This window comes from Mizuhopecten yessoensis, unplaced genomic scaffold (assembly GCF_002113885.1).
Source record: "Mizuhopecten yessoensis strain PY_sf001 unplaced genomic scaffold, ASM211388v2 scaffold7201, whole genome shotgun sequence".
Lineage (NCBI taxonomy): Eukaryota > Metazoa > Mollusca > Bivalvia > Pectinida > Pectinidae > Mizuhopecten > Mizuhopecten yessoensis.
In genome coordinates, this window is record NW_018406931.1 from 746739 (window position 1) to 765308 (window position 18570).

General features: G+C 35.7%; 1 protein-coding gene across 1 annotated transcript; it reads right to left on the bottom strand.

Annotated features, from left to right (window-relative positions):
* Positions 1 to 218: 218 nt before the first annotated feature.
* Positions 219 to 13271, bottom strand: LOC110453227 (laccase-2-like). Its single transcript, XM_021502092.1, has 3 exons — positions 13198 to 13271; positions 1741 to 3733; positions 219 to 1360 (listed from the first exon to the last, which is right to left on the bottom strand). Exons 2-3 carry the CDS (start codon positions 3731 to 3733, stop codon positions 1179 to 1181), a joined length of 2175 nt encoding a protein of 724 aa, XP_021357767.1. The 5' UTR covers positions 13198 to 13271; the 3' UTR covers positions 219 to 1178.
* Between the last annotated feature and the right edge of the window lie 5299 nt (positions 13272 to 18570).

Here is an 18570-nt window from a genome sequence, read left to right on the forward strand (position 1 = left end):
TTGTTTTGTCTATTCTATGTGTGAAAGTGTGTGAAAATTGAATGTGGCTTTGTGATTGTATAAAATCAGCATCAGATGATGAGGAGGATGAGGTTGCTGATAATTTCAATAGTAGATATGTGTGAATGTGTAGATATGTGTTGATGTGATGTGATGTATAATGTACAAGTTCTGAAAATCTTTGAAAATAAAAAAATTAAATTAAAAAAAAAAAAAAGATCTGTACAATAGCATATTTGCACATATCCATACTGCAGTTAACTCATAATATCAAGTCTGCACCTGATTTAAACATCGAAAACGATTTCCCAGTTGATAAATATGGTAAATGGTAAAATTGTAATTTAATTAAAATATTCATGTTCAAATATGTCTTTCCTTTCTTACTTTTTTTGACGCTAAAATGAGTCTTTTTAAAATAAATAAATAAAAACAAACGGTGTGTGGAGATTTCCATAGTGACATTAACATCCGAAGAATCCGAAGACATTATTTATGTTATTGTTGTATAAGGTTTGGTAGACCTCATCATGGAAATAACTGAGATATAACCACAACGCAATACATTGAGTTAATTGAACGTTGGCGTATTTAGAAGGCTGATATGCTTGGTATCGTTAGTATGTTAATGTAGCAATACAAACATTCCACTACATCTTGAATTATAAATTTTACACAGAAATTAAAGCTTGCAAAAACCTCATATTAGAATTAATTCCTGTTAATAACGTAATTCAATTTTAGACAGTTGTTTTAAACTTGAATATTTCCTTCGCTACCTTGGTATCGAGACTGTTATTAGATTGTTCAAAATAAGTCTTAAACTTCAGACACGTGACGTTAACAACTCTAACTCGAAGTTATAACTGCACAATTCGTCTTTTGAAGATATTGATTATATTGAAATATATTGACAATCTGTCCTTGTTGATTATGTTTCAAGCATTTTCTCACCCTCGTTATATATTCTACAGAAATACAAACACATCTTTGGTTATTTTTTAAACAGTATAGTGTAAAATTGTTGCATTGTGATAATATTCGTTGTTTGCACGGTCACAGTGAGGCAGCAATAAATACTGCATTGTAAACTTGTGCCTTCTATATATTAACCAAGATTGTGTGTACCAACTTCATTATTTGAAAGGGTTTACCCATGAAAGTAATTACAAAGAATGTCAAATTTTTGAAAAGACCGGATTTTCCTTCCCGCTTTTTGTTGGTTCTGAAGATGATTCCAACTTCTTCTTGAAATGCTGGGCTTGCTTCCGTACGTGCAGAATATAGGCAATCAAAAGTAGGATGATAATACCCATCAATGTGAACATTATCCAGAAAGTCTTCATTCCATAACCACTTTCTGTAATAAAAAACACTTTTGTAAGATACAGGTAGGCACATTTTGTATATACTGATAATAGTGTTGAAAAGGTATAGCGGCGTTAAAGTTTCTTATATTAAGCCAAAAAAATAACAATTATGAAAAAAATATAATATAAATATAAAAAAATGAAAAATGTTTAATTTAAATATGAGAGTAACAATTTATCATACTATTTACTAAGTACTTATCTCAGGTACGTAGTTAACTGAAATATCGAAACTTAAATACATAGAGTAAACACTTAATATGACTTAATATATGTTTAAGCTTTATCATATTTAGTGCGATAAAAGGTATCACACTTTAGATCTTTCATAGCTAGAATATGACAAAAACATTTTAGGTTTGCTACGTACCATCAGGGCCGATTTGTTTCACTTTGTTGACACTGGGGGTACTCTGATCCTGGTCACCACTCTGATGCTGGTCAACATAGTCTTCACGAAAGGAAGAAGGATAGTCACGGCACACAGGAAATGATTTTGGAGGTGCTGGATGCATGTTGTATGAGCTATTGAGGACCATTCTCATTCCGAAGATTCCGTGCACTTGGATGTGACAATGAAATAGCCATACACCTGGGTTATCAGCCTTGATCCTGATAACAGCGTAGCCACCACTAGGTATAATCAGAGTATCCTTCCGCGGAGGATTGATAAGATTCAGTCCAGGGACGTTATTTCCAAGCCAACTAGAATTTCTCCATGAAGCGTCGTTACATAAACTTGTTGTCATGTCCCCACTTCCGCGACAATCGATGTCATTGTTTTGGGATATGAACTTTGAGGTAGTCATATTATAAGTAGCATATCCCATTTTCAGCACGTAAAATGAATAACCATGGAGGTGAACTGGATGGGCGTCACCTGTCCCTACCCCCATATTCATCAGTACAAGTTGCACTACATCGTTATGGGTAGTGGGAAGTGAATATGTACATTTGCATGTTTTTTCCTCACCGCAGTCTACGTTGTCGCATGTGGACGTAATCTCTAATGGCTGTGTAAGTGCAGACACTGTGGGATTCATAAACTCTCTTCCGTTTACTGACGCAACTTCATCAGGAAGAGCAAAGTTCAAATAGTGTTCTTTGAATGTGTCCAGAGATGTCGGTTCGGGCGCAGGGTCGTTGTTCACAGAGGACCGAAGATGATCAAACCGTAAACAGTCGGTGTAATAGTCAGCAGGGAAGGTTGTAAAAGGACAGTTGACAACTAAACATCTCTCAGCAGGAGTGCATATTTTCCTAGTCGTTAAAGGGTATTGGGACACATCTGCACCATTATAGCGGAGAACGGCCTCAGATTTATGTGCATTAACTTCTAGGGTTTCAGCTCTTATCCAGTAGTTTCCAATGACTTGATTGGCATTGATGATGAAATCGTATCTTTCACCTGGGTTGATGATGAAAGATTCTACCTCTACTGGTTGGAAATCGTATCCGTCTGAAGCGACAAGAGTAATAGCATGATTGTCAATTGATATTCTAATGGGATATAGAGCTCCGACGTGGATAACCCTAAACCTGTAGTCCATTCCTTTTTCCACATGGAAAACTGACAAAGGAGCACCATTATGTTGACCGGACTTGTTGTAATAACGGCTTCTACCATTGATTAGAACTGAAGTTACATAGAATGGGTCAAAAAGACCCCCGTCTACAGATTGCCTCAGTGGTTCTGGTACACGATTCACAAAAGTTCCAAGCAGCAATTTTTGGTGATCCATATCGGCTCCCCAGTTATGGTTCCAGTCTTGTACCGTCATAATCTGTTCCCTGATAACTGATGTCCTCTCTCTAATGATGAATGCACCATTCATCCCTTTCGCTCGCTGATCACCGACATGGGAATGGTACCAATACGTTCCTTTAGGTTCAGCAATGAAGTCATATGTGAACGTCTGTCCAGACAAGATTGGGCATTGTGTCACAAAAGGAACACCGTCCATCCAAGGGCTTCGTCTTTGAGGAATACCGTGCCAGTGTATAGTCACAGTATCTGAAGTCATTTTGTTGATGACGTGAACTTTAAGTCTTTGTCCCTCATACACTATAATTGGAGGGCCTGGAAGACTTTCGTTTGCTACAACAACCAGTCTGTTATCCTCCCAACCATCGGTAGTCATTACTTCATCCACTGGTATTTCTGTAGTTTGTGTCAGGTCGTCATATTTGTAGAGTTTACCATTGGCTGGAAAGACTTGTTGTGCGGTAGGGTGCATCATGGTTAGCCTATGTTGGATCACCAGCGTGGTCTCACACAGCGTGGCGGACTTGTCACATTCATATTCAGAGCTGGGTAAGGCAAATGTCAATAGGACAGCAATGGTGAAAATGATGAATCCCATCTATAGAAAACAGAAATATATATATACATGAACATGTTTATTAATCACTTTCCTTTACCGGACAAAATCTATTAAATTGACAATTATCAAAACGCATGTCTGACGCATCTAAACTTGACGATGGATCGATTGTCTACATGGAAGCAAACGAGCCATCGTTATATAATCGTCGAGAGAAACTATTATAGCATTATGCATTTAAATATAATTACATTATTAAAATCAAATTGATTCACCCGTACTAAATCTAAATTATAAAACTGCATTTCAAAAAAAACACCTATATTCAAAGTATTGATATTCGAGTTCCATCCCTTTTGAATATGCCCAAATTTATATCCACAATGTCCAGATTTCTTACATAATTTGTAAAACTTCATGACTGTTGAATTTGCTTTTCGAGACATCAGTTAAATGATAATTTTCCAATAATTTTATACTGATGTTTGAAAGATGATCATACTTTCACCTCTGCCATGACTACGAAAGAGATGAGCTAACAAATGACGCATTAATATTCTCTGCAAAAGCCCATGATACAATCTCACCCTTAAACATATAACAAATACTGCACCGAAATGAATTATATATTCTATGAATTTTAGAAAGGCGTTTACAATAGCCATTTAATGAATGTATCAGTCAATATTAACATTGTCAGATAATATAACTTCAAAGTGTCATATCGTTTTATGCTAGGGTCCAAGACATTTGGAAATAGCAATAATGGAAAGTGCATATCCAGATTGTGAGACCAATTTCATTTAAGGAGGCTCAGTCCTTTCGCAATTAACCAGAGGAATTCGTTGAAACGTTCACATAATAGTTATGCAACTATGTAGAGGCGATTTAAGGAAAATCTAAGCATTCCGGTAGACTGCAGATTTTAAGAAAAGAAAAAGAAAAAAAGTGTTCACCAATCTTAATATTTTTTCATTTTTTAACAACAATATAAAAATGAAAAGAAGCATTGCTAACTAACCCTACACATATTGTATTTATCACAAAATGTATAAAACACGCTACACAAAGTGTTTTTATTGAAATTGTACGAATAAAAGTGATTATCTACAAGCTAAAAGCAAACATGATACAATTTTAACACTGCTTTTATAATAACTATTTACTCGACAGAGCGTAACTCGCTCGATACCGAAAATCGTAGCGCATCAGTCCGTATTCCATGCGCTTCATATATGACCTTCGTGAAGTCGTCTGATCACATGTCAGTTCTTTCCATGAGTCAGTTTTTGTCTTTTTATCGGAATCTATATTTGTATATACGTGTGGTTACGCATTTCACAGTTAAGTCTCGATATCAGAAGTTGACATATCATCGTCACGCAGGTGTAATATTGTTTACCCGGTGTTTCTGTTATTTACACTACGGTATTGAAATGCCCGATACGCAATACGGAAATGACGACAATTAATCGCCACCACCTGTTGATTAGGAATTTGATTTTGTATATTTCAAGCCGCTGATAAAAACGGTTATAAGATTAGAACGGCAAACTATTTAGAATAAAAATGTAGTAAATTGAACTATATAAGGTATGTCATTGATGAAAGCATGTCGTAATTGTAGAGAAATACATAGAGACGACGTTGTTCTTGCCCGTACCCGACTGAGCCCTTCATGCATTAAGTCATCTTACACATATTCATTGAAACTCGAACTTTCAAGAGATATTTATTTTTCATGTTACAGTCACTAGCCTTGCCTAAACATGTCCTCGTCTATCGCATGGTCTGTGTCAGGTTATCGTCCCTATCCACCAGTCTAAACATGTACTAGTCTACCACATGGTATGTATCAAGTCATATCCCTTTCTACCAGTCTTAATATGTAATAGTCAATCACATGGTATTTGTCAGGTTCATGTCCCTATCCACCAGCCTAAACATATACTAGTCTACCACAAGGTCTGTGTCAGGTTATTGTCCCTATCTACCAGTCTTAATATGTACTAGTCAATCACATGGTCTGTGTCAGGTTCATGTCCCTATCTACCAGTCTTAATATGTACTAGACTATCACAGGGTCTGTGTTAGGTTCATGTCCCTATCCATCAGTCTAAATATGTACTAGTCTATCACATGGTATGTATCAGGTTCATGTCCCTATCCATGAGTCTAAATATGTACTAGTCAATCACAGGGTCTGTGTTAGGTTCATGTCCCTATCCATCAGTCTCAATATGTACTAGTCTATCACATGGTATGTATCAGGTTCATGTCCCTATCCATGAGTCTAAATATGTACTAGTCAATCACATGGTATGTGTCAGGTTCATATCCCTATCTACCAGTCTTAATATGTACTAGTCAATCACAGGGTCTGTGTCAGGTTCATGTCCCTATCCACCTGTCTAAATATGTACTAGACTATCACATGGTCTGTGTCAGGTTATTGTCCCTATCCACCAGTCTAAATATGTACTAGACTATCACATGGTATGTGTCATGTTATTGTTATCCATATTCACTAGCCTAAACATGTACTAGTCTATCACATGGTCTGTGTCAGAATATTGTCCCTATCCACCAGCCTGAACATGAACTAGTCTACCACATGGACTATGGCAGGTTATTGTTCCTATCCACAAGCCTGAACATGTACTAGTCTATCACATGATCTATTACATGTTATTGTGACCTTGAATCGAAGCTGATGCTACCGCTGCATGCAACAGATACAATATCATTAAAATAATCCACTGCATACGGTTCAAGAATGTAGGTCAACTTTTCACTTCGCTAGGCATTAAGCAAACAACAAACAAGAATTATGGCTCAATTGCCTCTCCATTTGACCTACATAGCTGTTCCAAACTTGTCAGCCTTGATTCCAGCTTCTTACTAGTCAATTATTTGAATATTTACTTGATGGAACTAAAGGAGAAAGAAAAGTGTATTCCGAATGGTAGTTTTGCCATTGAATTGTCCCAGATACCCTATCCTGTATATGAACTAACATGAAGGTCAGTTAAAGTATTTTTTTGAAATCGTCATTTGTTACCTTGATCTTATCCCGTAGTGAGAATCTGGTGTTGATATTTGAAATAAAAGTAAAAGTCTATACATAAATTTAAGAGTGACTCTTTTGCACTGAATGCACTTTGAAATATTGCTTATGGAATTATCAGAATATGTCTTATCCGAGACCACATTGACCATTTTGAATATTCGACCAATTTTCAAAATAAGTTTTGAAACTTTAAATCAATATCGATCACTGTCGCACATTTTAGTTGTGCAGAACAAGAATAATGAAATTCTTTTCTCACAAGATTGAAATGATCCTTGAATCCTGAAACCTGATACCCTGAAGGTAATTTCTATTATCCATAACATTGTTTTTAAATGATATTGGTGAAGGCGTTCTCTTACCATGTTCCCAAATAGAAAACCTTTGAACATATTATGACCTTTATATACCTGAAGATGCTCAGTTTTAATGTTCCATAGTTTAGACCCTATAATAATGCTCTAGCCTTTCGTATCGGAATGTGTCCCCTTATTATGTTCCCATGAGTTAAACCAATACTAAATAAATACTTTAACTGTATATCGGTAGGCATTCGCCTGTAATGCTCCCCAAAGGTAGTTTCTTTAACAATACTTTCACATTTTATATTGTAAGTCGTTTACCTGTCATGCGCGTCTAAAATACAACATATAATAATGCTCTTAATCTTTATAACGTAAGGCATTCCCTTTCCTGGTTTCCTAAAAGTGAAACAATTCATATTATTCAAACCATTATATATATGAAAACTCTGTCTTGTAATCTTCCCTTAGTTAAATTCTATAAAAAAAAAAATATAATCCGTATATTCGAAGGCATTCACTTGCCCTGTCACCAAAGTAAAACCTTATATGATATCGCTTTTTTCATATAGCTTAAATTGTTGTCTTTTTAATGTTCCGTGAGTTGAATTCTGTTAAAATGATCAAACGTTTGATATCGGTTTGCATTCCCTTGCAAGGTTTTCCTAAGTTAAAACCTATAACATCACTCTTACTCTTTATATCGAAAAACGTATTTTTTATTGTTCCCCTAAATTGAATCACGTCATTGATGTATCATATTACTGACTCATAATGGATATGGGGTTATCAAAGACAAAGCTAATATTTTTACCACTGTTCACATTTGACAAACGTTTGATAAAATGTGATCTGGAGAATCTACATATCAACCACCATAGATCACACTCGAGTTAACTTCAAATTATTTATAAACCATTGCTAAAAGGCAGTACTTATATATTTAAACATATTTGTACAGTATAGGATATAGAATAAACATCAAACACTCTAAACCTAGATTGTAATTACCTGAACTGTCATGTTGTTATAGTTTACTCATATTAAATATCCTTTGAAATATTTTACCTTGAAAGATTATGTTAGTTTGGCATAAACATTCTGTTTAGAGTCTTGTTTGCAGTCATTTTAGAACAAGATGGTATATGTTTGGCAAGTCATTCGCAGAGTTAGGCCTATTGCATGATTTTTCTTGTAAGACAAACCATTTGTTTACCTAAGTTAGTTGTTGTTTAACTATGACTTGGTTGTCATTGGTTGCGTTTTTGCTGCATGATAAATTGTTCAATGATAATGTATTTACAGAAAAACATATGTAGTATGTTTTAGAACTGTGTAACGTCTAATGTTTTATGCATCAAGCACATTCAAAACGTCGATAGTTAGTTCGTTCCTAGTACACTTTACATTAAAAATGAAATGTGCAGAGTTTGAGTACAGGTACCAGTAATGTACAATTGTCAAAAGGTACCATAGAGCTAATGGATAACACAAATATACCCCAGCATTAACAGACAAGGGCAATCTATACAACAGCATTAACAGACAAGGACAAAATAACCAATATACCACAGCATTAACAGACAAGGAAAAAATAACCACAGCATTAACAGACAAGGACAATCTATACACCAGCTTTAACAGACAGGACAAAATAACCACAGCATTAACAGACAATGACAATCTATACAACAGCATTAACAGACAAGGACAATCTATACAACAGCATTAACAGACAAGGACAATCTATACAACAACATTAACAGACAGGGCCAATCTATACAACAACATTAACAGACAAGGACAAAATAACCAATATATCATAACATTAACAGACAAGGACAATCTATACAACAGCATTAACAGACAAGGGCAATATATACAACAGCATTAACAGACAAGGGTAATCTATACAACAGCATCAACATATAAGGGCAATATATACCACAGCATTAACAGACAGGGCCAATCTATACAACAACATTAACGGACAAGGACAAAATAACCAATATATCATAACATTAACAGACAAGGACAATATATACAACATCATTAACAGACAAGGACAAAATAGCCACAGCATTAACAGACAAGGACAATCTATACAACAACATTAACGGACAAGGACAAAATAACCAATATATCATAACCTTAACAGACAAGGACATTTTATACAACAGCATTAACGGACAAGGACAAAATAACCAATATATCATAACATAAACAGACAAGGACAATCTATACAACAGCATTAACAGACAGGACAAAATAACCAATATATCATAACATTAACAGACAAGGACAATCTATACCGCAGCATTAACGGACAAGGACAAAATAACTAATATATCATAACATTAACAGACAAGGACAATCTATGCAACAGCATTAACAGACTAGGACAAAATAGCCATAGCATTAACTGACAAGGACAATCTACACAACAGCATCAACAGACAAGAACAAAATAACCACAGCATCATCAGAAAAGGGCACAATATATCATAACATTAACAGACAAAGTATACCAAAGCATCAACAGACGAGAACAAAATATACCACACCAACAACAGACAAGGACAATCTTCACAACAGCATTAACAGACGAGGACAAAATAACCAAAGCATCAATAGAAAAGGACAAAATATATCATAACAGTAACAGACAAAATGTACCACAGCATGAACAGAAAAGGACAAAATAAACACAACACTAACAGACAAGGACAATCTATACCACAAAATTAACAGACAATGACAAAATATACCACAGCAGCGTCTACCAACAAGGGCAAAATATATAATAACATCAAAAGACAAGGACAAAATATACAACAGCGTCAACAGAAAAGGACTAAATATATCACAGCATCAACAGACAAGGACAAAATATACCACAGCATCAACAGCCAAGGACAAAATATACAACAGCATTAACAGACAAGGACAATATATACAACATCATTAACAGACAGGACAAAATAACCACAGCATTAACAGACAAGGACAATCTATACAACAGCATTAACAGACAACGACAATATATACAACAGCATTAACAGACAAGGGTAATCCATACAACAGCATTAACAGACAAGGGTAATCTATACAACAACATTAACAGACAAGGACAAAATAACCAATATATCATAACATTAACAGACAAGGACAAAATAACCACAGCATTAACAGACAAGGACAATATATACAACAGCAGTAACAGACAAGGACAAAATAACCACTGCATTAACAGACAAGGACAAGCTATACAACAGCATTAACGGACAAGGACAAAATAACCAATATATCATAACATAAACAGACAAGGACAATATATGCAACAGCATTAACAGACAGGACAAAATAACCAATATATCATAACATTAACAGACAAGGACAATCTATACCACACCATCAACAGACAAGGACAATCTTTACAACAGCATTAACAGAAGAGGACAAAATAACCACAGCATCAATAGAAAAGGACACAATATATCATAACATTAACAGACAAAATGTACCACAGCATCAACAGAAAAGGACAAAATAAACACAACATTAACAGACAAGTACAATCTATACCACAGCATTAACAGACACTGACAAAATATACCACAACAGCCTCTACCAACAAGGGCAAAATATATTATAACATCAAAAGACAAGGACAAAATATACAACAGCGTCAACAGAAAAGGACTAAATATATCACAGCATCAACAGACAAGGACAAAATATACCACAGCATCAACAGCCAAGGACAAAATATATCTCAACACCAACAGACACAGACAAAGGATAACAAACATGAACAGACAAGGATATCGATGATACATCACTATTTTAGATTAATCGGCATGTATTTGAAACCATTATACTAAACACTTTCTGTGTGTAGAGTTTTATGTTGACGCAACAGGTTAAGTCATATGAAGACAGTGTCCACATTTGATTGAGTAACTCAAAACTTCCTTTGGAGAGTCTTCTTACTAAATAGTATATAAGGTTGGTCAGGCGGCTCAGTGGATAGCGCTCTTGCCTTTCACCAAGGCGGCCACGGTTCGATTCCACGATCAGACGTGAAAAGGTATGGGGACCCTGCCCGAACACGTGGGTTTTCTCCGGGTACTCCGGTTCCCTCCAATATTAAGACCCCGCGCGCTAACATGCAGGCCATCAAGAGTGATTTATATAAGTTTGTTTCATAATTGTTGTAAAATAAATAAAGTTTATATTAAACAATTCATAATCTGGACTCAATTGCACACGGTTCCATACAATCATATTATGGTGACGATTGGCTGACAAGAGGTATCCATGGAGACAACGCCGCAATGAAATAGACGATTTGAGCAACGAGACAGCGAAGAGCACAGGACCATTACGATATTATAAAGCAACTGTATGGCATTGAACAGGTGTAATTTTAGATAAAGAGTTTTAAGGTTTTACCTTCCGTCGACGGATACAGTCAATATATACCTCCACAACCTTTATTTATTCGTCATCCGAATGAATCCCATTGATAGCATAATACATGTATGTACTCTTGTACCACTTTTGTGCAAAGTATCGAAATATAAATATACTAATATGTCTGTTAATTATTAATTTATTTAATCATTGCACAATCTAACGTTCTTAACGAGCAAAACTATGAATGTTTTGAAATATCTACAAAAGTCACTAAGGGGCGTTGTGTTCTCGTTGTATAGAAAAAAAGCCATTGACAGAAAATGATCTAATCCATGTAAATTGTTATATTCATGGGAAATACATAAGTTTACTCACAATTATACCATTTCAGTTTTTTCTGTTAAAGGCTAAATTCGCATAGAAGGTCTACATTGACAGACATATGAAATAAGTCTCCATTGTCTCGCCAAGATTTCCCATTGACTTTTATTTAGCATGTCGTTTGAGTTTACCCAAAGTTTCGACATTCGCGAAATGATATATAGACGTTTTATCAGATATATCTAGTCCGGTTAACATTTACAAACAAGTTTCACCTGTTGAGAAGGATACGTGTACTTGTACTATTTCTGTATAGAAATATAGTTACTCTCCAATCAACAGATCAACCAATCAAAAAGACCCCAAGTCAATAATAATTAAAAGGTAGATTTAGTACATAGATCAAAATGTCGCCAACAGTGTAAAATGTTTGTCTGGTTTAGCCTTCTTTCTTATTTCCAATTACACAGCTCAGTGATACATACCACCTCCGTGATTATTGTGAAACGCAAAAACAATATTTTGGAAACCGTGTCAGAAGGCTATCCATAGCTACCGGGGCGTCTTTAAGGGTAATGTTCCACCTCAATTATTTTCCTTCATCATGATTTATTTATATAAGTAAAGACTTGCTTATATATCATTTAGAAGTATTTTCCATCTTACAAAGTGTGGGGGTTTTTGGGGGTTTTTGTAATTGAATATTGGTAAATTATTTATGGTACATGAAATTACTCAAATCACTTCAGACAAACAAGGGAGTCGGCTCGTATAATATTTTTTAAACAAATATAGATGTATAGCCTTTCGTGTTGGACTTTGTTTATAATATTGAATGAGGTTGATAAGTAGAATGATGAAAGCAGGACACACATGGGTGTGTGTACCCTAAAATAGGTCATATATGTTACATAAAGAAATCCACAGCGTTAACAAATTATATTCTGAGCTACTCGTGTTGTTATTTGCAAGATTAAGTATAAGCCAATAAGAATATAGCAACAGTGATTGTAGAACAAAAATAAAAGCAATACGGTGGCAGAGTAAAATACTTTTGAGTTGTTTTGACTAAGACAAATTAAAAAAAATATATAGACAAACAAGGGAGTCGGCTCATATAGTATTTTTTACGCGAGTTTTTTCACCTGTGGTTACCTTCAATGGGATTCTAAAACATTGCACCAAGCATAAAACATTTAAAAACATTCAAATCACATACATGGCTTAATTTACTTCAAAATACGGAATGTATATGTGTTACTTTTACACACGTTCTTGTTATTTCTTGAATCCTAAATGAACCGATCTTGCAAACTTTCAATATAAGTATTCTAGAATAAGTAAATATTGCTTGAAATTAATTAGGATAGTGTAAATAAAAGTAAACCTACCTTCCGTAGTAGTCAGTACAGCTCGGTACAGTCGTTTACCACTAAGTTTTGTCTTACGAAAGGATCCAATGCATATGTGCTGAATGTGAAACGAAGCGTGGGTCACGTGTGTACTGCAAGTGGCTGGAGGGGGTGTAAGGTACAGTCCGTCCATTCCCAGCAAACATGTAAAGGGTGCATGGCAGATCTGTTGAGGAGCTAGTTAACGACAAAATAACTGATTGCCAGTATCAGAAATTGTTTAATTTTTATCCTGATTCAATTTTATTATCAACGGTTTTCACTTGACTGCCTTAATTCATTCATAAGCCTATCCAGACGTGAAAATGTTGTGTGTTCAGATACTGTTGACCCCCTAGGCACCACTGTCCGTCATACTACTGATCTCTCTCCGGACCTAAATAAATCTCGACTTCGAGATTAACCAAGTAGTACTCAGCACAATTTTTTTCTGACATAACAAGAACATTTATTCTCCCACAACCACAATGGATTTCCTCACTCCAGACTCATCTAGCAACCTTGCTAGGAGTTGGTAAAAAAGTTGGGTAACATCCTGGACATTATTCCATTGGTCAATTTTCTAATAATGACGTCAAGTAACAGTGCTTTGCAAGGTCATAGTTCATGGTAGTTGTTTCACCGTAAACATTGTTCCCAAGAGAAGCTCATGGTTTTCTTAATAGAATATGTGAACGTTGCGGGAGAAAAAGGTCCCCAGCCAGTGTTGGTTGATCATCATGTTTATCTTACTCTCGTTGGTTAGTTTTGAAATTGTAAAAGACACTCGGTAAACAAGTGTCCTTTACAATTTGAAAATCAACTTACGAGAGTTAGATCAACATGATAACCAGCCAACACTGGTTGGGGAACCTCTATGTAACAGTAACGTTTCATGTGTATATCAATCAGTGAACTGTGTGGATATAAACAACCTGCGTATATTGCGTACAACTCATCATAAAAAAATGTAAAGATTTATATATCAACTGATATTGATATTTTATGTTGGCCCGAAGGAAAAGACTCAGAGAAACATTATGTTGGAGTAAACCTGAGTACTGCTGAGAAAACCCACGTTGTCGTGCAGGTGACGCAATATCTATTCATGTCCGATGACAGAGTCGAAACCCAGCCGTCTGGTTGAAAGGCCGATCGGATAGTCGAAACCCAGCCGTCTTGGTGAGAGGCGAGTGTGGTACTTACAGCTTAATAATGTCCAAAATAAATTACAAAAATTGTAAACACACTTTATGTAAAGTAAGACTTTCTTAATCCCTGAGTGATATTTACAAATTTGAATATATTGAAAAACCAACAAATGGGTAAATAAAACATCAGCGAAATTATCATATGCATTAAAGGGACATCACGGCGAAGCATATATTTGTTTTAAATACTACATAAACATATCAAGTGAGTCTCCTTATGAAAACAACGGTCATTTGGCTGATATATATGCCAGACCACATCCGCGCACTCGTGAATATATTCGTCTGGTCAATACACTTGAGCTTTCTGATTCGTTAGAATAACACAAGAGTGTGGTCTTGTCGAAACAAAGATTTTATAAACGTTGATATGTTTTGCAAATACCGTGAACTTTTCAGTTCGTCATGACAAGGGGATTCCCATAAAAAGTTGTTCCGGCTAGTAGGTAAATAAAACATTCCGTATTGCACATGTGCAATACAGAAGGTTATATTTCGTGGTCTGAAAATTGCTTGCAAGAGAATTTAACGACCTGCAGTCTGACCAACGTTTTGTTCAAGGATTTCCCTCTTCTAGCGTATGCGCATAACACACCATTTCATTGGGGGGGNGTTACCGCGTCAGCTACGTAGCGAAACGTTGCCAAATGGTTAAAAGATGGCGCAAGGATTACGTTACAGAAGTATTCAAAGGAGAAAATATTTAGGGCAGTTGGTACGGTTTATGTATTCTTCCGGTTAGCCGGTATAAAGCTGAAATGAAATCGACAGAAATGCTGTTTATATTAAGAATAAATATCTAAAAATATTAACATCGCTAGTATCTTTGTCTAAGTTGGAACACAGATGAACTTATTTTGTTATGGTAATAGGCATGTATCGGAGAGAGTTTACGTTGCGTTTCTATATACAGTAGTTTATGCGAGTGGAAGGGAAAAGTGACTGGTCAGTTTGATTTTGCTATGGGGCCCTCCAAGGGGTAACTGTACATGTTGTGATGTCTTCTTCGCTGTCGGTACTCGGGGTCAAAGGAGATACGTGCGCTATTAGATTTACATAATTAACAATATTCCCGGGTTCAGTAAAATGGTATGATTTAATTATATTGCTGAAGTAAACAATTTTGTATTCACATGCAAGATTTAAGTATATCAAAATTACGGGTCAAGATGAATAACTGGGAACCCCTTATAGTAAATAGGATCGCATAACAAAAAAAAACCTTTTAATCGTAATGTTTTAACCGTTTATGTTTTCACATGATGTAGACTTTGAATGTATGATCATGCAACAACTTTTGTCTATAAATGATTAATTTTCGACTTCGAGATAGAAGCGGAATACGCATTGAAAACGGGGGGGGGGGGGGGGGGGGGGAAGTCATTTGTTTTCGTTATAAAAATGGGGCGTGCTACCGATAACTACGGCTTCTGTTTCGGACAAAAGATACTGATTAAAGAAAAGTTGTCTCATCATAATAAGGGTCCATTAACAAGTATGCTTTAATATCTGTAAAGTATTGAAAACATGTCATTATCAAGCACCTCAACACGTTCCATATCCGACACATATTCTACATGTTCACGTAGTGGTTTTGTCAGATGTTAATTGTTAATTGTTAATTGTTTGTGATGGCTTATATGATTACGAAGTGTTAACGTATGAAGACAGTAAAAGTGGGAAAGAGGGTATACATGGATATATATATATATATGGATGGTCTAGAAAAAAGGCCATTTCTCTCTTTTTTTATACTTGACAATACACTTTATGAAAACATTTTAAATAGGATATTCGTCTCGTGAATATTCCATTTTACAGAAAGATCTGTCCAATGATTGAAGGAAGGTGTTCAGCCCCGTATCCATTTGTACCGGTCACATTCCGGTAATAGATATTTCCTGGAATCTATAAATAATGCCGGGAGGCCAACACATATTTCTACATTTGAATTTTGAATAATGGCATGTGTGCAATTAACTTCTGATGATGAAAAGTACTGCTAAGGGAATTCAATAAGTTTCAACACGGACTTCGAAATCATATTACTTGGTTTCATAGTGCGGTAAAAGGTTGCAGTTGCCTGACGGTCCCTCATGACTGGGGGCCCCTTTGGAAACTTTGCATCTCGGTCAAACCACCTGTGTTAACTGCCTCGTTTCAAAACCGTTATGTGACGTTATTGGCACCATTTTATTAGGGCTTTCCCGAACAATTCATGTGGTCAAACTGGACATTAATTTGGAACGAACTATGAATATGGGGATAGCAAGATAACATAAGTGGACGTGTATACAACACAAACATTCATTAAAAACAATATGGCTCTTCACGTGATGCCCCTTTACAAGTTTATTAAACCACCATTGTATTTACCAAGGGGTGATATGTCTCTGCTCAAATGAAAACAAACAAACAACCGACGTAAGACACACTCCTTATAATACAACATTAAACGGACTATACTTATTTTAGAAATATGTCTTGCCTGATCGATTCTATATACCTGGTGATTGAACGATGGTCGATGTACAGCATGCTATCATGAAGTTTGAACAAGAGTAGTGCTCACTTTGTACTAAGCAAATTGAAGTCAATCTAAAAAAATCATACACATCTTAAAAGGCTTTATGGTTTTTCTCTTGGCATTAAAATCAATATCAGTTTCTGGTATAAGGCATTTACATAAGGACAACTTATGTGTTTGACCTCCGGGCATTTTCGCCGGAAGTATCAGTAACCTTTGACCTCGCTAGTCCAGGAGACCTGGTTGCCATCAATGGTAACTGTCGACAGGTACATGTATAACAGTCAATCACCGGGAATACAAAATACTAAATGAAGTATTTAGCGGCTTGTCGATGATTCAGCCATCTTCGTCACCAGCGTAAATGGTTTGATTGTGGGACGGCTGGATTACTGGGGAAACTAGCTTGATAATGAGACGACTAGTAGATTGGTGGTGGCTAGACTAGCGACAGGCGATAACTGGTATATGAAAATATTAACATAAAAGAAAATGTGTTTGTTTGTTGTGTGTAAGCTCAACCACAACTCGAGATTACATTCATTATTGTACAATTTAAATGTCAGTTTTGAGACCATCACATATAAATGGAATACATTTGTCGGAGTTACCGGCCTTATACGCATGTTTCAAAAATGTATAAAGAGCCGTAGAAATGCATGATATTAAATTTATATAATAAAAGGCTTACATTCACCATTTCTCGTGTATCTGACTGACCAATCTAGCAAGTTTTATGACGGGATGCCTTACTTCTAAGCTGTACGAATAGCGGGAAAATGTTGACTAGCCGATCTTGATTGTAACATCACTGCTGTCCGAACCTACGGTATTTACAGTTGATTCGGTATTCAGGAGCTTGCTCCGAATACCATTACTTCTGTGATATATGGCGTCTGCTGACCGACAAACTTACAACACTGAGTCTCCAAATAGGCAAGGTAATGAAGACTACAGCAAGTTTCAAAGGGATTCTTGTGTGATATGAAGGACACGATTTTTATATCATGACGTGTCGTCGACGAAGCAGAAGACACTTACCATTTTGGAACATTAAGAATATCTTTGATTGTTAAATCTTTGTTATTCAGGTCAAACAAATCAAATGTATTCAATTTGAACAAATATTAATCCAAATGATATCTGATTGAATTGCCATATACGTATTTTTTCCAGATAATTGAGTTTTATGCAATGGATTTTGATTTTGTAATATTGTTTTTCTGATATGATGTAACCTATTCAGAGATCTTGTTGCTTGCTGAGCAGCTCTTCTTATTGTTATATAGAATAAATATAACATGTAGGTTACCTCAGTCTTAACTGTAAATAATGGTACGTGTGGTGCAGATGTTTTGGTTTGTTTTCGAATTGAAGACAATATACAGCCAGATCCGGATGGATCGTATACAAACTCCGAACAGTAAATCTTTGCAACGTTTCTTTGAAGTTCGGCATGCTACCATGTTTGTGTACGTGACAAAAGCCGTTTCCGGGATGTTCAAATCTAGTATAAAATTTAAACCTTCAACTATGTTTACAGCAAATAACACATACCTTTGCAGAAAATGAATAATTTGTTATCTTGGATGATTGTTGGACAGCTAATTTAAAAGCTTATGGCAAAAAAAGTTT

Bases quoted from the DNA above. Each gene is read 5' to 3' on its own strand.
- LOC110453227 (XM_021502092.1), bottom strand. From the start codon at position 3,733: ATGGGATTCATCATTTTCACCATTGCTGTCCTATTGACATTTGCCTTA. The intron at 1,361-1,740 runs GTACGTAGCAAA...TTTTTATTACAG, and splicing joins GAAACAAATCGGCCCTGATG to AAAGTGGTTATGGAATGAAG.